Source organism: Pleuronectes platessa, chromosome 4, assembly GCF_947347685.1.
Source record: "Pleuronectes platessa chromosome 4, fPlePla1.1, whole genome shotgun sequence".
In the NCBI taxonomy this organism is placed as follows: domain Eukaryota; kingdom Metazoa; phylum Chordata; class Actinopteri; order Pleuronectiformes; family Pleuronectidae; genus Pleuronectes; species Pleuronectes platessa.
In genome coordinates, this window is record NC_070629.1 from 23,465,711 (window position 1) to 23,484,503 (window position 18,793).

Sequence of the window (18,793 nt, forward strand, 5' to 3'; positions counted from 1 at the left end):
TAGTAGTTATTCTGATCGCATAACGTCTCTGTATATTTTGAAGGGAATGAAACAGGATGTTCCGCCCTCTCATATGCAACCCGATATCCCATTGTTTAATATATGAGGAAACATTAATTAATACTTCACTCGGAGTAACTGGGGATCATATCTCACAGAATTTTCTAAAACTGAAAACATTCACTTTCTGTATCATTACACTCTGGATGATCAGGTCAGGTTGGGGCTACAAACACATAACGTTTCTCCACTACCAATTAATCTGTCACAAAGTGTGAGGAAATTGTAGAGATTCGATTAAGATTCGATTAAGATTCGATTAAGATCAGATACGATTATTTTCCTGTCAATATTAACAAATCGATAGATCATCTGATCAGCGCTTAATCAATAGATATTAAAGGTTAAATCCTCTCTATGATAAGAAAATAAATAAATAAGGTTCTCAGCTGCATCAGATAGTTTAATACAAACAAGATGGTAATTCTAACTTAATAGAAAAGTTTAAATTATATATCTAATAATAGAAAAATAACTATTTACTACCTACATATAAACTGAGGTCATTTTTCATGAAATGTTGTTTTCTGCCTCTCAAAAGGAATAACAAATTTTTATACATCCCAGTGAACTGAATACCTTTGGACTCAGTCTGTTGCTTGAGCAAAATAAGAAACATGAAGACGTCACATTAGACTCAGAGAAACTGACATCTTCAGTTTATCAAGAAATCTAGAAAATAATTAGCAGATTAAAGGATAATAAAAATATAATTATTAGTTGCTGCCTTCCTGAAATTAAAAGCTCCTCGATGCTCAAATCATGAAGTTTGGATGATATGAATTCATTTCTTCACTGATGAGACATTTTCTTGTCATTGTGTCGACATCATTTTGTCATGGAAATATCTACCAATGTTAGTTTTCATTGCAAAGCAGAACCGTTGTGTTTTACCGCAGAGTTCATTTTTTCCATCCCTTCAGTATCTACCTGTTTTTCTGTGTGGATTCTCATGAACGTTAAAGTTTCACTTCATTAAAAACACACAAACCTATAAATCAACCTCTGAAACATCATCTTTCACTGCATCACTGTGCTGGGGTCAGTTTGACCCATTATTCAGATAAGATAATCCAACGTCAATGAAAAATGAACATCATTAAAGTACTAATAAGTAGCATGAAATACTTATAGTGTAAAGAGGTATAGAAAAATATAAAAAATATAAATGAAGTACAAACAAATATATACAGTGTCAACGGAATATGTGCATTATAATGGATTTCACTTAGCCATTGAAATTCACCAAAAGAAATGAGCATTGCACAGTTGAAAAGTCCATTAAATGTGCACGTGGTCAACTGTGGCTCATCACTGTTCAGCAGAGGAGCTGATTCTAGAGAAGAGGCGTTGACTCTCTGCGGTTCCTCTCTGAGCGAGAAGCAGGGATTGACATGTGAAGGTGAGGAGAGGAAAGGAAAGGAGAGGAGGATGTGAGAACTTCCTCAAACTGTTTGCAGTTTCGCCCTTTAGGACACGGTGGTCGTCACCAGTGGAAATGGAGAAGCTGCTGTTCTGCATTTCATCTGACAAGAAATGACTCTTTCACCTGAACCAGCACGGTGACAAGTGACTTATACCATGAAACCAAAATGAGCTAAAATGAAAGGTTTATATCACTGGATAGAAACACAGCAAATCACACTTTAAAGTATACCTTTTCCTAAATACCCGACAAATATATGTGACATTGATGAACTGTAGGCTAATGTTCATTATTCTACTGTGTTATAACAATTTTTTTTTTACATTTCACTTCTATTTGCAGTTGGGGCTTCTGCTTTGAGCAGAAACAATGCTTTATTCTGACTCATGCCGACATATGAAGCTTTTGTCTGAGACACCTACTGTGTCCGTCACTGCCGTTTGATCACAACCTAAAAGAGAGAAGGGGAGAGGTGTTTTCTCTTCCTCTTCCTCTGCTTTGAAAGAGAAGCACGAGGAGAAAAGCAAGTTTTTTTAAGACTCACAGCAATCATTCTGGGTTTGCCGAAGAATGTGCGAGAGAGTGAGAATTGAGATTTTATATCTGGACGGAGAAAAAAAGAACAGTTGCAGGGAGGTTTATAATTTCTGAAGACACAAACAGAAGATTCACTGCACAGGTTCATTTATTTAAGCTTTTATTTTTCTCTTTATTTAGCAGAATAATCACTTATCATCACTTATCAACACAGCCATTCCCCAAAACTAGCAAAGTAATGTTAGAAACAAATCTAAACGTTAGATATCAAAAATAAAATCACAGTTTATTTCATCAACCTTTGTCATATAAAATGCGATGAGTTAATTTCCCCCCAAAATAAACCTAATTCTTAGTTTTTAGTATCTCATTTTTACATAAAAATTAAGTCAAAGTTTAATCAAAATTGCGTATTTTTTTTAACACTAGAAAAATATTTGTAAAAAAACAACAATATTAAATATCTTAATGCGTTTTATTCATTGAAAAGCTACGTCCTAATCACAAGGTTCCACTCAACCTCCTGCTACATGATATGTTCTCTACATGCAGTTTGATTCACAGCTTTTGTATTACACTTATTTTCTCAGTTCAGGGATGTGTTCACATTTCCCTTCCAGTTCAGAGCTTTATTTCTAAGTTAAGTTTAGAGACCTACTCACTTTCCTCTCTCCTCTGGGGAGTGTCTCCTAAACATCCTGTACATCAAAAACATCAGCGTCCCTCAAAACCTGCATCTTCCTCAAATTCTTCCTCTACTTTTCCTCATTCTCTCTGCTCCTCTTCATCCACCGTGCTTATAAATTCACCTGCCTTCACACCGCTCTGGTTTCTCTCTGCCACATTGATCGCCGCCTCATAAAAATCAACCAACTGCTGTTTGCTTTGCTCTGGCTCATCTAACTCTTGATGAAGATATTCCATCTCTGAGTCACAGGACTGTCTGTGGCGTGTTTCATGGTGGTACGCCTCCTCCTCCTCCTCTTCACCTGGCTCTGATTCAGATTCGCAGGAGGTGTCTGACTGCAGGAGTCGGACCTGGTCACCTCTGGGATCTACAGATGATCCTTTTTCTTCTGCTGCAGCCCCCGTGTCATGAGTCAAACTTTGCTGGTATGTCTGTGTCTCGTCTGGAGATCCCTGTCCTCTCTCCTCCAGCTTAGGGTTGTACTGCTCCTCGCCTGCAGCCTCGTGCTGGTCCACCTCCGGGCTGTACTGGCTCCTTCTGTACAAGCTATCTTCATCCTCCTCCTCCTGACACGAGCTCCCCGGGACGCTCTCGCCATCGGACTGGGCGAGACGGAGGCTGGGCAGGCCCGGTGGCTTCTGGGAAAGGTCAAACGGCTCCTCTTGGCCGAGGTGGGTGAGGAGGCCCATTGGAGCGCTCAGGCAGAAACGGCCCCTTTGCCTAAACACTGAAACACGAGAAAAGGTGATTGCATAAAACACGTTGCACGCCATAAACAGTAAAGTGCAGATGTGAGGATCCTTACATCTTTCATCCAGCCCTCTGTCCATGACGCCATGTTTGACCTTCATGTGTCTGGTGAGGTTTCCCTTCAGCGTGAACTTGCTCGGGCAGTAGAGGCATTTAAAGGGTTTGCTGTCTGAATGCAGATGCATGTGGCCCATCAGATTATGCATCCTGTTGAACTCCTTTCCACAAAGCTGGGAGAGAAAAAGTGTACGACCAGGTTGAGTTTTTATCATTTAAACACAGTTGCAATTTAAGATTTCAGGTCCTCACTTAAAGAAACATTTCAAGATTTTTTCTAAATTTGCTAATTTGTTACACCAATTTCATGCATGAATATGAAATATGAGGCTGGAGCCAGCAGCCAGTTAGCGTAGCGTAGCATGACAACTGAAAGCAGGGAGAACCCAAATGGCACTCAGAGCACATACCTCCGCCAAGGCCTAACTGCCTTCATGTTAAACCACATTTAAATTCACAACATCCAAATCAGTCCCCTAAAAATGTTTTATCAATATCCATGAATTATTCTCTTATTCATAATTGTACTTTCCTGACTCAAACCACATCCTTTCACCAAGTTTTGTGTGAATCAGTAAAGTAGTTTTGTTTTATCCGGCTAAGAATGAAAGAAATCGAAAAACAACCTTCCAGGCAGAGGGGAAAAAGGCCACATTCAGGTGCACTATATATTATTATATGTTTTAGATTCTTTGTCACTAATGCATTGACATATAAGCATTGTACTGTTGTAGCTAGATAAGATGCCGTTAAGGTCAACAAGCAATGATAATTCACTGTAATAAAACTCAAAATCTTTCTGCATGAAACGCAGTGCAGTCAAATCAAAACTTCTGTAATACTCAAGTAGAGTACTTTAACCTCAAAACTGTGCTTACTGAGTATAGCTCTGGAGTTACTGTACTCAGTTACTAGCCATCTGTAGTACATACTATTTAAGAATTCAAGAGAAATACGCCAACACCATCCATCTATTATCTTTTATTTTTGTTTTTTCTGCTAAATCTCCTTTGTTAGATGACTAATATTTTCCGAATGCACAGCTACACGTAATCATCAATGAATGTGCAGGCACACACACACACACACACACACGCACACACACACTCTTTCCTTCTATCTTTGTTTTCCTCTTTTCCTCCATGTCTTCCTCTCTCGCTCTCTCTTTCTCTGTCTCCTTGACGCACAAGAAAAACAGACAGAGAGAGAGAGAGAGAGAGAGAGAGAGAGAGAGAGAGGAAGCAACATGGAGACAGAGCCAGGAGGAGAACAGGGAAGGGCAACTCCTGCGCTGTCCTTCCTCTGCATTCTTTTTTATTAGGGTGGTCCTTTCCTTCAGGAGGAGAGAGGGACTGTAAACTGTCCGAGAGGACCGTGAGAAAACAGGAAGCTCCCTCCAGCAGCAGAGAAAGCGAGATGAAATCTATTTGCGGGCCCCGTCCTCCGGGGAGGCTGGGGGGCCATTGTTAGAGAGGCAGTTTGTGCGGCGATATCCTTCCTATGGACAAGGAGGCTCCCACTGCCAAAAGCCTCTCTGCTATCTGGTCATCGTCTCAGTCGTCACACCAAACACCAAGGTCAAAACATACGCTGCAGAGAAGTGTTGAGGCCTTTGATAGCCGCTAAATATTTCAGGCTGTGGTTATCAATAGATATGATTTGGTTTTAAGATAACAGAAGCACGGTGAGTGTTATTTAAACAACTCACCGTAAAAATAGAGACTATGATACTGAAGGACTTTCTTCTTTCTTGCAAGAAGAACAACAAGTCATTTGTGCACACTACAAATATGGTTACTTTGTGTTCGCTGCTACTATTATTGTTTTCACGCAATATTTCTATACATTTAAATACACATTGGAGAGAGAAGCCTCTTCTAATTTCACCGTACCTGAATATGGTGACAATAAAGATCTTGGATATATACAGTGAAAATGGGGAAACCGTTGACTTGTGTTGGTCCAGTGGTGTCAAAGTTTGCCATAGACCCCCCCCCCCCCCCCCCCCCCCCCGTCATTCTGCACCATATTTTTACACTTTGCTCTATGGTGGCATTAAACAAAAGGTTAATTAGCTAATACTAACTGCCATTTGCAAGAGTGTTCTGAGCCCCTATCTGCAGGAGAACATGTTTAATGGTATTGAAATATAACTGATGAGGTGACCTTCAGAAAGAGCTGGCTATGGATTAGGGAAATGTGTTTTGGGTTAGTGCTCTGTTAGTGTTTCATGGTCACAGAAATGACAAGTCGGTTAAGGTTAAGGAATGATTGCCATTAAAAGAAAGCCACCATGTTGACTGCCAATGGGAAATGCTAAAACAAAAAGTGTTCCCCCCATGTTCCACTACAATGTTTTATAGACCCACCCAGCACCTCCATCTCCTCCCTCTGGGGACTTTGTTGTCTTCAGCTACTTGAACATTTCCTGAAATTCATCGGTGACCAAAAGAGGAACTGAAGGTAAAAACTCTGCCGTGTTATATTCGACTAACCTTGCACTTATAGGGCTTGATGTCCGAGTGGACGATCATGTGAGCCTTGAGAGTCTGTTTTTGGACGAAGCTCTTGAAGCACATGTGGCACTGGTAGGCCCGAATGTTGGTGTGGATGAGGACGTGGCGCTTCATGTTGGCCAACAGGGTAAACTCACGACCACAGATGCGACACTTATGCTCTTTCACGCCCTGGAGAACGAGAGAATGTGCAAGTATGTGGCATGAGACACGGAGTTGACAGACATCTGCTTTCTGATGGCTACCAGTGTTGGTCTGCTACACCTCTTTAACTTTCATATAAGATCTTAATTTTTCATTTCTATTGGAAAGACCTAATATTCCAGATATTCCAAATCAGTCAGGCGTTAGAATATTTTCACCAGATGCTATGTTTCAATCACAGAACAACAAATCTTGAAATGCTTCAGTGGACAGTTAACACAAGTTACCACAGTGAACACTAAACAGTAAAGCAGTGTTGAATGAAATGTTTTTTTCCAATCCTAAAGTTCCTAAAGGGGAAATAAAGTAAGAAAGCTGGATGTTATTGGGTAAAATAACATCAGTGGTCGGAATTTAAGGTGGAATCGGTTTAAATCGGCCGCCAAAGAAACCTGTTAGAACAGAGTCCAAACTCTCTCCGCCAACTTCATAATCCAAAATGTAAACAGGGAATAATGGGCGAGTTTCAAAGTGACAGCAAAATTGATTCCAAAATCCGTTGTTTTGCTTCCAGTCCAGAAAAAAAAAAAAAAACATGGAGAAAACACACCATCGTTTCACTGGGTTCTCCTAATGAAACCTACTTTGTGAGTGAGCGTGTGCTGTTTCAGGTGGTGCGACTGGATGAACTCCATCCCACACTCGCTGCAGATGTGTGGTCGGATGTCTTTGTGTTTCATCATGTGGTTCTGCAGCTGACTCGGATACTGGAAAGTCTTCTGGCACTCTGCGCACCTGCAGGAACAAGAGGTATAACCTCCTTCTATACAGTCAAATAAAGAACTGAAATGTTCAAGCAATACTTTGAAATGTTCCCTTGTTCATTTTCTTACGACTGATACAACTCTCATATCTGTTGACTGTGAGATTAGTTGAGCACAAAGAGCGGTAACTGGTGGAAGCAGCTGGGATGGGTCCTACTAAAGGTAAGAAATCCACCTGCAATCAGCTGTAAAGCTCAATTATTTTCATCTTTTATCTCCTCTGAGATCTGAACAAAAAGTGTAAAAGTTTCACAACGGGGTTTATGTGCCAGATTATCTCTTGGCCTGGAGCAGTAACTTCCCAAAACTCCCTGACATCCGTCTGAACAGGGCAGCCCATAAAAAGCTTTACACTTTGGTTTTTGTGTAATTAAAATGAAGTTAGAAATAAAGTTACATTTTCGGGGGGAGTTTTAGATAGATTAAACAAAGAAGATGTGCATGTTAATGACTGAGTTTTAAAGGTGCAATTAAACAGACTCCCCCTTTCCAGAACAGACATAAGAGTGGTATAAATCTCGTCTTCTGACTCTCGACAAGAAAATGAATGAGGCGGTTTCAAACTATTGCTCTTAAAGCACACAATCACATTTCAGCGAAAGAGAGGAATCGTGTTTCTGCTCACCTGTACAGGGTGGGTCCCCGATGGGCGGTCAGGTGCCTCTTCAGCTGAGCGAGTGTGGGAAAGTCCAGACCACACTCCACGCACACGTTCTCCTGGCCCTTCTCATGCTTCAGCTCGTGGGCACGCAGCTCACTGGGGTAAGCGAAGCCTCGGCCACACACGCCGCAGCTGGAGGGGGCCGGGATTCAAAGTGTGTGTGTGAGAAGGAAGATTCAGACACAAAAACAGGCAGAAATAAAAACCTGACGTGTTCATTCACCTGTATGGCTTCACGTCGCTGTGCTGCATCATGTGCCTCTTCAGGTGGCTGGTCTGGGTGAAGGCCTTGTGGCACACCTGGCACTTGTGGGGCCTCATGCCCTGATGCGTGAGCAGGTGAGTGTGCAGGTGACTCAGCTGCTTGAAGAGCTTCCCGCACAGGTGGCACCCGTGCGGCTTGATGCCATTGTGGCCCAGGATGTGCGTGACCAGGTTGTACTTGGAGGTGTACGACTTGTCACACATGCGACACTTCCATCGCTTCTGGTCGCCTCCGACATCCACATAGTAGCTGTCATCCACGTGAACGTCCAACCCGAGCTTCTCAGCGCTGGTTGCCCCGCCTCGGGGAGCTCGGTCACGGGTGCGATGACCGGGTCGGAAGCCCTCTCTGGGGTAGAAAGCACCGGGGGAGAGGTGCATGACAGGGCCGGGCATGAAGAAGGGGTATGGGAGGAGGCTGTGGTGGAGAGGTGGGAAGAAAGGAGGATGGAAAAGGAGAGGAGAGGGAGGCCAAACTGGGGAAGGACTGAGAGGCTCCTGTTTCACCTGCACAGGTAGATTCATACCCGGCGATCGCTGGTGAAGCTGCAGTCTGTGGAGCTCGATCATACCCGGGTGGGGTTTTGGAGCTGGGGAAGGAATGGGGCGAAGGGGGAGAGACAAGGGGATGTGGGAGAGGTCAACAGTCTTCTTACTGCCGCTCTCTCCTGCCTCCTCCTCGCCTCTGTCAGGGGATTCACCTCCTTGGGCGTCCATTTTGAAAGGTGTTCTTTTGCGTTTTTGGGATCCCTCCTTTGGAGTGTACCCAGAGCCAAGCAAGGGAAAGAAAGCGGGTGAGCTGAACATCCTGTAGGCGTCCCTGGAGGGTGGAATGCTGGGGTAACTGGGAGGGGGGAATTTTGGGGGTTTCATATAGAGCGGAGTTGGACTTAGGTAGAAACTGTGCTGGGGTGGTTGCCTGAGCTCATCTCTGAGAGGAGGACTTCTTCCTGGAGAGAATCTCACTCTATCGGTTTCCATCTTCTCTCTGCATTGGAGCAAATAGAAGATAAATGTGGTAAAATGTCTCAGTGAAAGAAACGTTCAGATCCTTCACTTCACTCATTTGACATCAAAGTCTCTAGACTAGAAGTTTGGCTCCAGAGAGAAATGAGATGAGTTGCCTCAAGCGATATCAGGCAGCATCTGACGAGGCTGAAGACCAATTGCTATTGCTAAGATTTAAAAAAATCTGGTGATGCATTGTGGGTAACGTAGGCAGCGGATTTTAATACGGAAAGGGAACGAGTGGAAAAGAAATCTAGTGGGTGATGATGAGATGATTAATGGGGTCAGTTTCACATTATCTTGTATTGAATTGATATCTTTGGAAATAATCTTTACTGTTTGTGAACTATTACTTTTACCCTTTTGGGCCTGAAAGGGTTAATTTAATTAAGGGAGGAATCACTCTGCAGTTGTCAAGAGGCCTCAGCTTGACACTGATTATCTTTGCAAGATGTTTTATAAATGAATCACCTTGCGTTTTATGTATAATCCCTATCTGAAACCGAATTAGAAACTACAGCTATCAAATAAATAAATGTAATTGGGTAGAAATCAAAAATATTTCCACCTGACACGTAGAGTTTATTAATAACTAAATGTAAGATGGAAATAGACGACTAATACCTCAAACTTGTGTTGGTACTATATATGTATTTGAGTAAATTTACTCAGTTTATTTCTAGCCTCCAAAACAACACATCATTTGCGGCAGACTTGACAAAAGTCCAGAGTCTCTGTCTCTGGTTTCTGTTTATGGTATGAATCTGAAGATTTCTTTGGGAGGAATTGAAGCCGGACACACACACACACACACACACACACACACACCTACATTATGACGTCACACACCCACACCTTTCAGTGTTCAACATGAAACGTTTCACTTCCCCCTTTCTCACAGGTCTACTCCTCTCCTGAAATCAGGAAGTTGTTTGTGAAACACTCACCTCTACCTCCCGCATACTTTTCGCTTCTCCATCTCTCTTTTCAGTCTGTTCATCTTCTTTTTTTTTCCTTTTTTTTTTAAAACTGATAGCTGAAAACAACTTCTCCCTTTCTCTTCCACTGATGGTTATACATCATGTTTAACTGTGTATCTCTGTAGTCTAAGTCTAAGTAGTCAATATTACAGATGGGAATACAACTTTGATGTTAGGAAGTAAAGGAGCCGATCATAAAGTCTCTGCAGTGTGTTTGTGTTTGTGTGTGTGTGTGCGTGTGTGTGTGTGTCTGTGTGTGTGTGTGTGTGTGTGTGTGTGTGTGCGTGCGTGTGCGTGTCCTATAGTGTAGACGATGGTCATGGATGAAGAGATGATGATACCCAGAGGGGAACTGTCTTACTTCTGCATGACATTTAAGTAGAACTGAGACAAATTGCGCTTAACCAACCAAATAAATAACCATTCATCAGTGAGAAAATGTTTGGATTCCTGTAAGTCCACATTAGCATGACTGCATGGTCTACTTAATGGTCTGTTATGTGTTAACCCCCCTGTCTGCTGCTCATGATAATCATAAAACAGTGAGGAGTGTCTGTTACAGTTTCCTGAAAAGCAAGAAAAGCAAGACAAGCAACAGATTTTCTAATAATCTGGAATCTGCATTCAGTTTAAATATATTCGTGCTCCCTTATACATGTAGAGTGAAATATGATTGAATTTAAAAGATGGTAACAAGTGAGGATGAGGAAGTTTGAGAAGCTCTGTTGTGCCGTGATTAGCATCCCTGCTGTGAATAGCACCCCATGTACGTTTGACATTAATTCAACTCTAACACCAACCGATCATCACTCTTCATACCTGAGATGAACAGTAAAGGCGGGGGTGCTCATCATACGGCACAAGTTCATGAGATGAAAATAAGGGGACTACAGATTCATTTACAAATTTACGTTCAAACACATTATTTTGTCTTTGCAAAAAGATATACATTGTGACAGATGGGTTGGGATGTAGACCTGTTATCAATACTTTAAATTAAAGTACATGCACAGTGTAAAATAAATGTTATTCAGCTTCAGTTATAATTTGATATGCATGCTGCACTTCTCAATGTTTTCGAGCCAGTTTCATAAGTTCTCGTGGATCATCATCATCCTCACCTCTCCCTCCTCCGTGCACCGTGCAGAGACCCCAGCCCACACTTTGCCACACCGTGCATTCCGAGCAATCCATTAAAATCAGAAGCCCCTCCTCGCCTGTGTGCCAGTCACTGCCATGTAAGTGTGTGTTGGTGTGAGGCTGCAGCGAAGCCTGTGTGTGGAACTCACCAGTTGAGTGTGTTTTCTGTGATGCTGTGGTGGTGGTGCTCCTGCAGCTGCTGCTGTTGTACCTGTACAAGTGTTCTCTCCCTCCTGCTCGCCCTGCAGCTCTCCTGACAATGAGCCGCCCGTCCGCGGATAGCATTTGAAGTGACTTAAGAAAGAGAACAGGAACAATCACTTTGTTCTCATTTTTCAGATGAGTACCTTCGGAGAGAAGGAAGGAAGGGAGGGGAGAGGAAGTCAACAAGCCTAGTGCCTTCCTGAAGAAAAATAAGGAAACACTAGATAGACATCTCCATTTCTCTATGAAATAGGGATTTGTAAAAAGCTTTCGGAGAAAGACGAGATATGATTTTTCTCTTTATCAAGCTCAAAAACACCAATTGATAAAGATTGATGTTATATGAAAGTGAATAAAAGGTCATGTGTTTTTTATAGTTGGGATATAACATTTAAGCTTTTTGACAACACAAGAAACTTTTGGGTGGAAAATATTTTCGGTTTCCTATTTTGCAGCAGACAAATTCGATTATCAATTGATATGTTCATTGTTTCTGTCATGCAGGGGCTGTGCACTCTAACATTGACAACTGTGTATATTGATGCAATTTCAGAGAAAAGCCGTGCAACAAATTCTACCTCTGTAAACCTCAATGTTCAGTTCTTTGTTTGTTGTAAAGAAATCCTATAAATGATTGACGTTTGTTTTATTCCATTTAAATGGAAATTTACCGTTCTTTGTGGGGTGTGTTGATATGATGGATTTCAAAGTGTTGCGTAAAAGCTAAGTGTCGCTGTTATTGTTTTCCACCTCCTGCAGAAGCATGAAAGATGAAAACATGAACAGACGATGTAAAGCAAATGCATAAATAAATGGAGTGGGTCAAAACAGACACTAGGTGGCGGGAGTGTTCCTTACTCTGAAGTCCAGTTTACACGTCATGCCTTTAAATGGTCACTTCATGATCCATCTGCGTGTGACGTCTAAATATACTGATGTGAGTCCACCTCTCAGCGTCCGGCTCCTTCCTCATTGCACAGAAGTTAGTGCTGAAGTTAGTCATCAGAGTGTTTTTAATTGAGATGAGGTGGCACTAAGCAGATCAGTGCGGAGCTGCAGTAATTGAGCTCATGTCATTGACACGGTGAAACAGTCTTTTGTGAGTTGTGGCCGATCATTAGTTGTGTTAATTAGCTCATAAAACCAATTAACCTCAGACCTGGACACGTGAGCATCAATTCCTGTGCAGAATTAAGAAACGTATCAACGTGGAGGACGATTTGTAGACGTGTCTGCATGTTTGTGTCTTTGTGTCGTGATTCAGCTTGTTGACAAACATCCGCTCCGCTTCGAATCCCGTGTCCAGCGTTGCGGAGCCAAAATGGCCGCTGAGAAGGCCCAGATTCAGTGATGGACTTCTGTTCGTGACCTTTTGAGCCCATTTCTTTTCTTCACTTCTGTCCCAGAAAAGACACTTAATAGAGAAGAACTGCTTAATGGGCCCCTAAAAGCAGAGCAAAGTTGTATTTCACTCGTTTCCACTCATGGTTATTTCATCTCGCCATCCTCTTCCTGACCTCTCTGAGTTTCAGTCATTACCTCCAACATGCACGGTCACGCAGCGAGAGCCCGTCTCTAATGATTCTCAAAGGAAAAATACGCAACCCAGGCGACAGAGATGCCCGACCTTTTGACCCGGCCCTGCCCAGTGGTCAACGTCATCTCCGGAGGTGACAGTAACTAAAGTGAGCCCATTAAGGGCCTCTAAGTGGCTTTTGGGTTTCTGTGTCACTCTCAAAAGAAGCTTTGGAAGTATATAAGCCATATCTGCGCCCCCATGCAACATAGAAGATCATCGGAGCTCAGCTGAAACAAGATCTTGAAGTCTCTCATTCGTTGACTTGAAAGCATCAGGTGAGTAAATTCAATTTCCTCAACATTAGATTTTGTGATCGTTCAAATGACCTTCTTCATTTTTCTCTTGTGTGTCGTTGCTTCTCTCTCTCTCTCTCTCTCTCTCTCTCTCAGCAGAAATGACTGGAGCCGCTGTTTCCGTGTGCCTACTTTTTCTTGTGTCTCTATGTTCAGCGTGTTACATCTCAAACTGTCCCATCGGCGGGAAGCGGTCCATCATGGATGCACCACTACGCAAGGTGAGCTGCTTTTTGTAAATCTACCTCTAACTATGATTTGTGAAATAGTAAACTCAGCAAGTTGGCAAAAGTTTGATGGCTTTAGAAAAGGATTTTTTTTAAGTACATTTTCATTCAAAGATGCACCAAATCTAAATTCACAGATTTGCCTCAAATGGCTTCACAACTCACACCCTCTATTTTTACACTGAACCTTTAAGACCTTATTCACAGTAGGAAAAACCCACCCAATAACTTTTAGTTAAGAAAATATTTGGGGGAAATCTGTCTTACTCAGCCACAAGTCAAAGAAAGACAGAACTCTTCCTAGCCACATGAGTTTATGATAGATAGTCTCTTTAGGCCCTAAAGTAAATTGGAGTGAAATCCTGAGTAACACCCAGACTTGTCCCCCCCAGTGCATGTCCTGTGGCCCCGGAGACAGGGGCCGCTGCTTCGGCCCCGGTATCTGCTGCGGGGAGGGTCTAGGCTGCCTGCTGGGCTCCCCAGAGACAGCTCACTGTGTAGAGGAGAACTACCTGCTCACCCCCTGCCACGCAGGAGGGAGACCCTGTGGATCTGAGGGAGGACGCTGTGCGGCATCAGGACTCTGCTGTGATGCAGGTTAGGAAAAAACGACACAAAAACCTAAAAAATCGTTCTACTATTAAAAATCAAAAGATGTGTATTTTAATGCAAAACATTTCTTAAGATATTGCATTTTACACCAAGTAAAATAAAGGGATCTCTGCCGCTCGACTTAAATAGCTGAGGCGATTTGTGCCGGTGGACTGTTCGTTCATATCGCTGAACATTTGTATGATTCTTCATTCAAAGTTATGCACAGCTATTTGTAATCATAAATTTTCATGTGCACTGTTAATGCAAATACCTGCCGGATAACCTGACTAATAACAGACATTCTCGGAAGCTATGTGCTGCATGAGCTGGATCAGTGAGAGAAATGGGTGATAACAGCCTCCTGGTGATAACAGCCTCCTGAACCCACTGGTAGGTTAGTTGGCCCCTATCAGCCTATGTGGCACAGATCTTGGTTGATAGCGCCCATTCAAAGGCCTGATAACAGTCAAATCTGGTGCACCTTTATCTTTGAGTGGGACCTGAGTCAGCAGAGAGAAGCAGTAATTCAGCAAAGTATCTTTGGGCTGAACCATTAAAGTAAATTCTAAAACCATGCATGAAGATAGGATCCCAGCGGCACCAGTTTGTATCAGTTCAGGATTTTGTTAGAGGCTTGAAAAGCAGGTATATCGCATGAGCATTACTGTTTCAGCTCCTGTGAACTCCCAGCTACTTTGCCCTTGAGTTCTGAAAAGGTCAACAGTCTCAGGTCACATTAACCTGATAAAACGTGTTGTAAATCATATCTTTGCGACAACAAACCACGGTGATCTTAGTCATGACCCCTGCTTCTTTTTTCACCGCAGAGAGTTGCACCACAGACCAATCCTGCCTCATCGAGGAGGACGGAGAGGACCAAACCGGCCAATTGGAAGGCGGCGACCCCAGTGACATCATCTTCAGGCTCCTGCATCTGGTCGGTCACGCTTCTCCTCATCAAAGCCACCAGTGAGATGTGTCCGACTCCCAGTTTCTCCGGCTGTGAAGATGAAACTGGACAGTGGCTGTAGTTCATGTCTTTGTATTTCTGAATGTTTGTCACCTTCTTCTGAATTCACTCCTCCTGTACTTCTGTGCCTTTGTCAATATATTTTTCTGTATGAAAATAGGGATGACTACGGGGGTCATCCAGGTAGCTGCATGTTGAAATAAAGCTTTGAGAGAGTATAAAGTGTCCTCGTGTTTTACTACACTAGTTTTTTGAAAGAATATCTTTAAAGAAATCGCTCTCCACATGATCTATGTGTTACAAAATATCTGCAACACAGAAACCATGACAAAATATTAAAATAAGCATAGTGAGCGTGCTAGGTGAGCTTATTGTAGTTTTGTCCTTTGTTGAGCATTCTGATTACATAAAGCAACAGTGTGCAAAAGGTACGTAATCTGTGATGTCATCGCTCCCCAAACACAACGTTTTACATGTACACAAGGATAAACACAATCCTAAATCGACACGTTTGTAAAAAATCTCCATTTTAGTGACTTCAAACGTTTGTTGGTATGAGAGAGAACATTTTATTTTGCTAAATGTCCACATTAGTTCATAAACGGCAAAAATAGCTGCAGTTTTAACAGTTTATAATACTTCCTTTCTTCCTTCACCCGTGTAAAGAACATGTCAGCATAAATCTTATCACATCACTTTATACCACTATAACAAAATGTACAAAGCCCTCGGCCATCTTTGACTTTCAGAAGTTCAGCTTTGCATAATCCTGGAACAGAACTCCACGGGATTCTAAAGGGATCCTCAAATGACGCTCCGTGCATTTTTGTGACGGCTCCACTGACACAATATCCCTGTTGCAACAGTTATCTTGAATGGTGGTAACCTTTGATCATTTTTGTTATCTTCACAGTTGAACAAGTTCTTGTTCTGCATGAGGGTTGAATACCAAACAAATTAGGCATAAAGAGAGCAGCTCAAGGACATTAACGCCCTGGAGAAACACTGATGATGGAGCAGTGACACTGTGCTGCACTGATTCTGTCATTGCGTGTCTTTATCTGCTCAGTGAAAGATAAATATTTTCAGGGGGCTTATCTCGAAAAGTCATATGAGTAAAGTACCTTTGTGATGAAAGATAGAATATAGTTCACACTGTGGAGGGGACATGAGGGTTTTACTGTCTGTTAAAGAAATGTCACAAAAAGAAAATATGTGCTAAACCTTTATTTATTTTCTTCTTACCTTCTCCCCGGATGTTGTGTTATTTTGTATGTTTGTGAGAAATATTTCACAAGAACACTGGACCAGATCTCTTTGATATTTTGAGTGGGGATCCAGATCAGGGGGCGGATTCACAATTATTATTATTTTTGAGAACTCTGTTGATTTCAAACATTTCCCGGACTGGATTCCTGAATACCAGGCATATCGCTTGAATTTAAGGGAAGTGTTGGGCCTTGGCCGATGTGCTACTCCTACTACTGCATTTTTTTGTCATGTCATCTGTATCTTCATGTTTTAGCCCTGCAGCCCAATCACTTAGAGACAAACATTAAAAAAAAAAGCTAGATTTCATCATTAAGATGTTCAGCCCACAGAGGAGGAACCGAAACTGGAAATTTGTAAGAGTTGGGAGAAGGAAGGAAGGAGTGTAAGGAAGGAGACAAACGGAAACCTTACGCCCTGTCAGCACTCCATTATTACATATCTGTGCATAAGCCAGATTCTCAAAATACACACACACACACACACACACACTCTACCCTCTGGCTCTAAGGTTACGTAACTGCAATCTGGTCACCCTGTACCTCCCTTTATCTCTCCCTCTCTGTCCTTATCGGTGTTGGCAGTGGTTCCTCTGTGAGCTCTTCTGGACACAGTGGGTTGGAGCTGACTTAATTGTAGGCCCCTGTAGTTAATGATTGCAGCGCTGGAGTTGGAAAGTATAAAATAGGCTGACAACCTCGCCACCCGTCACCTTTGCCGACCGTCACCATGCCTTTCTCTGGAAAGTACCAGCTGGACACTCAGGAGAACTTTGAGCCTTTCATGAAGGCAATTGGTAAGATCTGTAACTTCCTGAGCAAAGGTGCATCACTGTTGACTCAGATGCTTGTGATTTTATCTATTTTTGCTTGTATAGTGTTAAAAAATAAATTTGTAACTTTTGAATGGGAAAGTACGGAGAAATGTTCCCAAAATGACCTTAACTGGTTGTAAACTGGTTGCTAACTGGTTGCAAACTGGTTGCTAACTGGTTGCTTTCTGTCTTAGGTCTCCCTGATGACCTCATCCAGAAAGGCAAAGATATCAAGAGCATCTCTGAGATCGAGGAGACGGGCGACAACTTCAAGGTGACGGTCACGACCGGGTCAAAGGTCCTCGTCAACACCTTCACCATCGGACAGGAGGCTGAGCTGGAGACCGTCACTGGGGAGAAGGTCAAGGTGAGCCAGAGCAAACGCTTGACTTTAGACTACATGGTTTGAGTAGAAAATGTGAAGTCGTAAATGGAGCACATGAACTGAATCAGACACTAGACCGAGCTGAACCCTCTTTTGTGTCACTCTGCCTGAAGGCGGTGGTTCAGCGTGAAGGCAGCAACAAGTTGAAGGTCAGCCTCAAGGGAATCGAGTCTGTCACAGAACTGGTGGACGCAAACACAATTGTCAATGTGAGTACACATGGTGCACATTTCTTCTTGCGACTGACTCATCTTTGCGTTTTCACACAAACGTTGATTTTTTTCTTCCTCTTCCCTCCCTAGACAATGACACTCGGCGGCATTGTGTACAAGAGGACGAGCAAACGCATGTAAAGGTCTGCACTGTGATAATAAAAACTAAAAGGCAACACTGTCTAATGGTTTTCTTTTCTAAATCAGTAGAAATTCTCCTCAGGATGTACAGCATTCAGGTTTTGGTCTCGGAGCTTCTGTACAAAAGGCTGTGAACCTCCTGACGTTCTCTTAGTAGGACACAGGTAATGGATCAACAAGACATATCTGTGACCTGGAGCATTGGCTTTAAAATGTGAACCTTCCAAACAGGTGAAGAGTGTTTACTTACTGTTGCTTAGACGTTTGTCCCCCTATAGGACTAATGGACAGAGGAATGTATTAAATTCAACACATGAGCATTCAGCTTGGCATATGCAGGCAACTCCAGTGCTCTGAATCTGAACTTGTGTTCTACTCTGTCGTAGCACAAGAACTGCACTTTGTGCTGTGGTGTTCCAACTTGGCACATCTCTCAGAAGTCAGACTCAGGACTAAAGGACTATTGATTAGAATAGCAGTGTTCTTGCTAAACAGCAACGTAGAGTCTGATTTAACATCAGCACAACTGACCCAGTCTGGACTCAAAGGTCCAGATTAAACTATGGATTTCTCTAGGCTTTAAAAAAAATGAGCATAACTTTACGAGATGAAGCAAATAAGTGGAAGTCATTTTTTTATGTTGCCATTTAATAGAGGAAATAAAAATTTGGCTCAGGCCACTGACTAAAGGTCCCCTTTCTGAGAGCGGAACTGATAAGCATCATGTGTCAAGGTAAGCATCTACTTCACATACAGAGTGGACTAACTGAATATCAGCACTTAGGTCATTAACACCTTCACTATCAACGTCTGAAGAGAGCCAGGTTATCCTGTTCAGATTGGGACAGTTTAATGAGTGATGGATGTTGCAGAGAAGCACCAAATTGCCAAAAAAAACTAAGTTGGAAAGAAATTGGTGCACAGATTCAGAGCTGATTTACAATGTGTTGTTTGTAGGGATTTAATAAAATTAAGTGTCACGATCACGATACTGTTTTATCCACATTCGGCAATTTTTATGCTGCAAAACATTGGATAAGTGCTGCTTAA

The 18,793-nt window shown here is 42.4% G+C and overlaps 3 protein-coding genes across 4 annotated transcripts; 2 read left to right on the plus strand and 1 right to left on the minus strand.

The window, feature by feature from the left end:
* Positions 1 to 2,170: 2,170 nt before the first annotated feature.
* On the minus strand, positions 2,171 to 11,429 carry znf366 (zinc finger protein 366). Of its 2 annotated transcripts, none has more exons than XM_053421372.1 (7): positions 11,205 to 11,429; positions 7,887 to 8,915; positions 7,628 to 7,795; positions 6,823 to 6,973; positions 6,014 to 6,205; positions 3,517 to 3,691; positions 2,171 to 3,438 (listed from the first exon to the last, which is right to left on the minus strand). In XM_053421372.1, the coding sequence occupies exons 2-7, from the start codon at positions 8,906 to 8,908 to the stop codon at positions 2,789 to 2,791; spliced, it is 2,358 nt and encodes a 785-aa protein (XP_053277347.1). In that variant the 5' UTR covers positions 8,909 to 8,915; positions 11,205 to 11,429; the 3' UTR covers positions 2,171 to 2,788. The 2 variants fall into 2 exon arrangements, with proteins under 2 accessions (XP_053277347.1, XP_053277346.1); XM_053421371.1 differs by lacking the exon at positions 11,205 to 11,429 and adding an exon at positions 11,037 to 11,189.
* A 1,564-nt stretch (positions 11,430 to 12,993) lies between these two features.
* LOC128438713 (isotocin-neurophysin IT 1) lies at positions 12,994 to 14,925 on the plus strand. Its single transcript, XM_053421373.1, has 4 exons — positions 12,994 to 13,113; positions 13,231 to 13,352; positions 13,751 to 13,955; positions 14,780 to 14,925. The coding sequence occupies exons 2-4, from the start codon at positions 13,233 to 13,235 to the stop codon at positions 14,923 to 14,925; spliced, it is 471 nt and encodes a 156-aa protein (XP_053277348.1). The 5' UTR covers positions 12,994 to 13,113; positions 13,231 to 13,232.
* Positions 14,926 to 16,766: 1,841 nt separating this feature from the next.
* Positions 16,767 to 17,778, plus strand: LOC128438714 (fatty acid-binding protein, liver-type). Its single transcript, XM_053421374.1, has 4 exons — positions 16,767 to 16,987; positions 17,200 to 17,372; positions 17,504 to 17,599; positions 17,693 to 17,778. The coding sequence occupies exons 1-4, from the start codon at positions 16,921 to 16,923 to the stop codon at positions 17,741 to 17,743; spliced, it is 387 nt and encodes a 128-aa protein (XP_053277349.1). The 5' UTR covers positions 16,767 to 16,920; the 3' UTR covers positions 17,744 to 17,778.
* Positions 17,779 to 18,793: the final 1,015 nt, after the last annotated feature.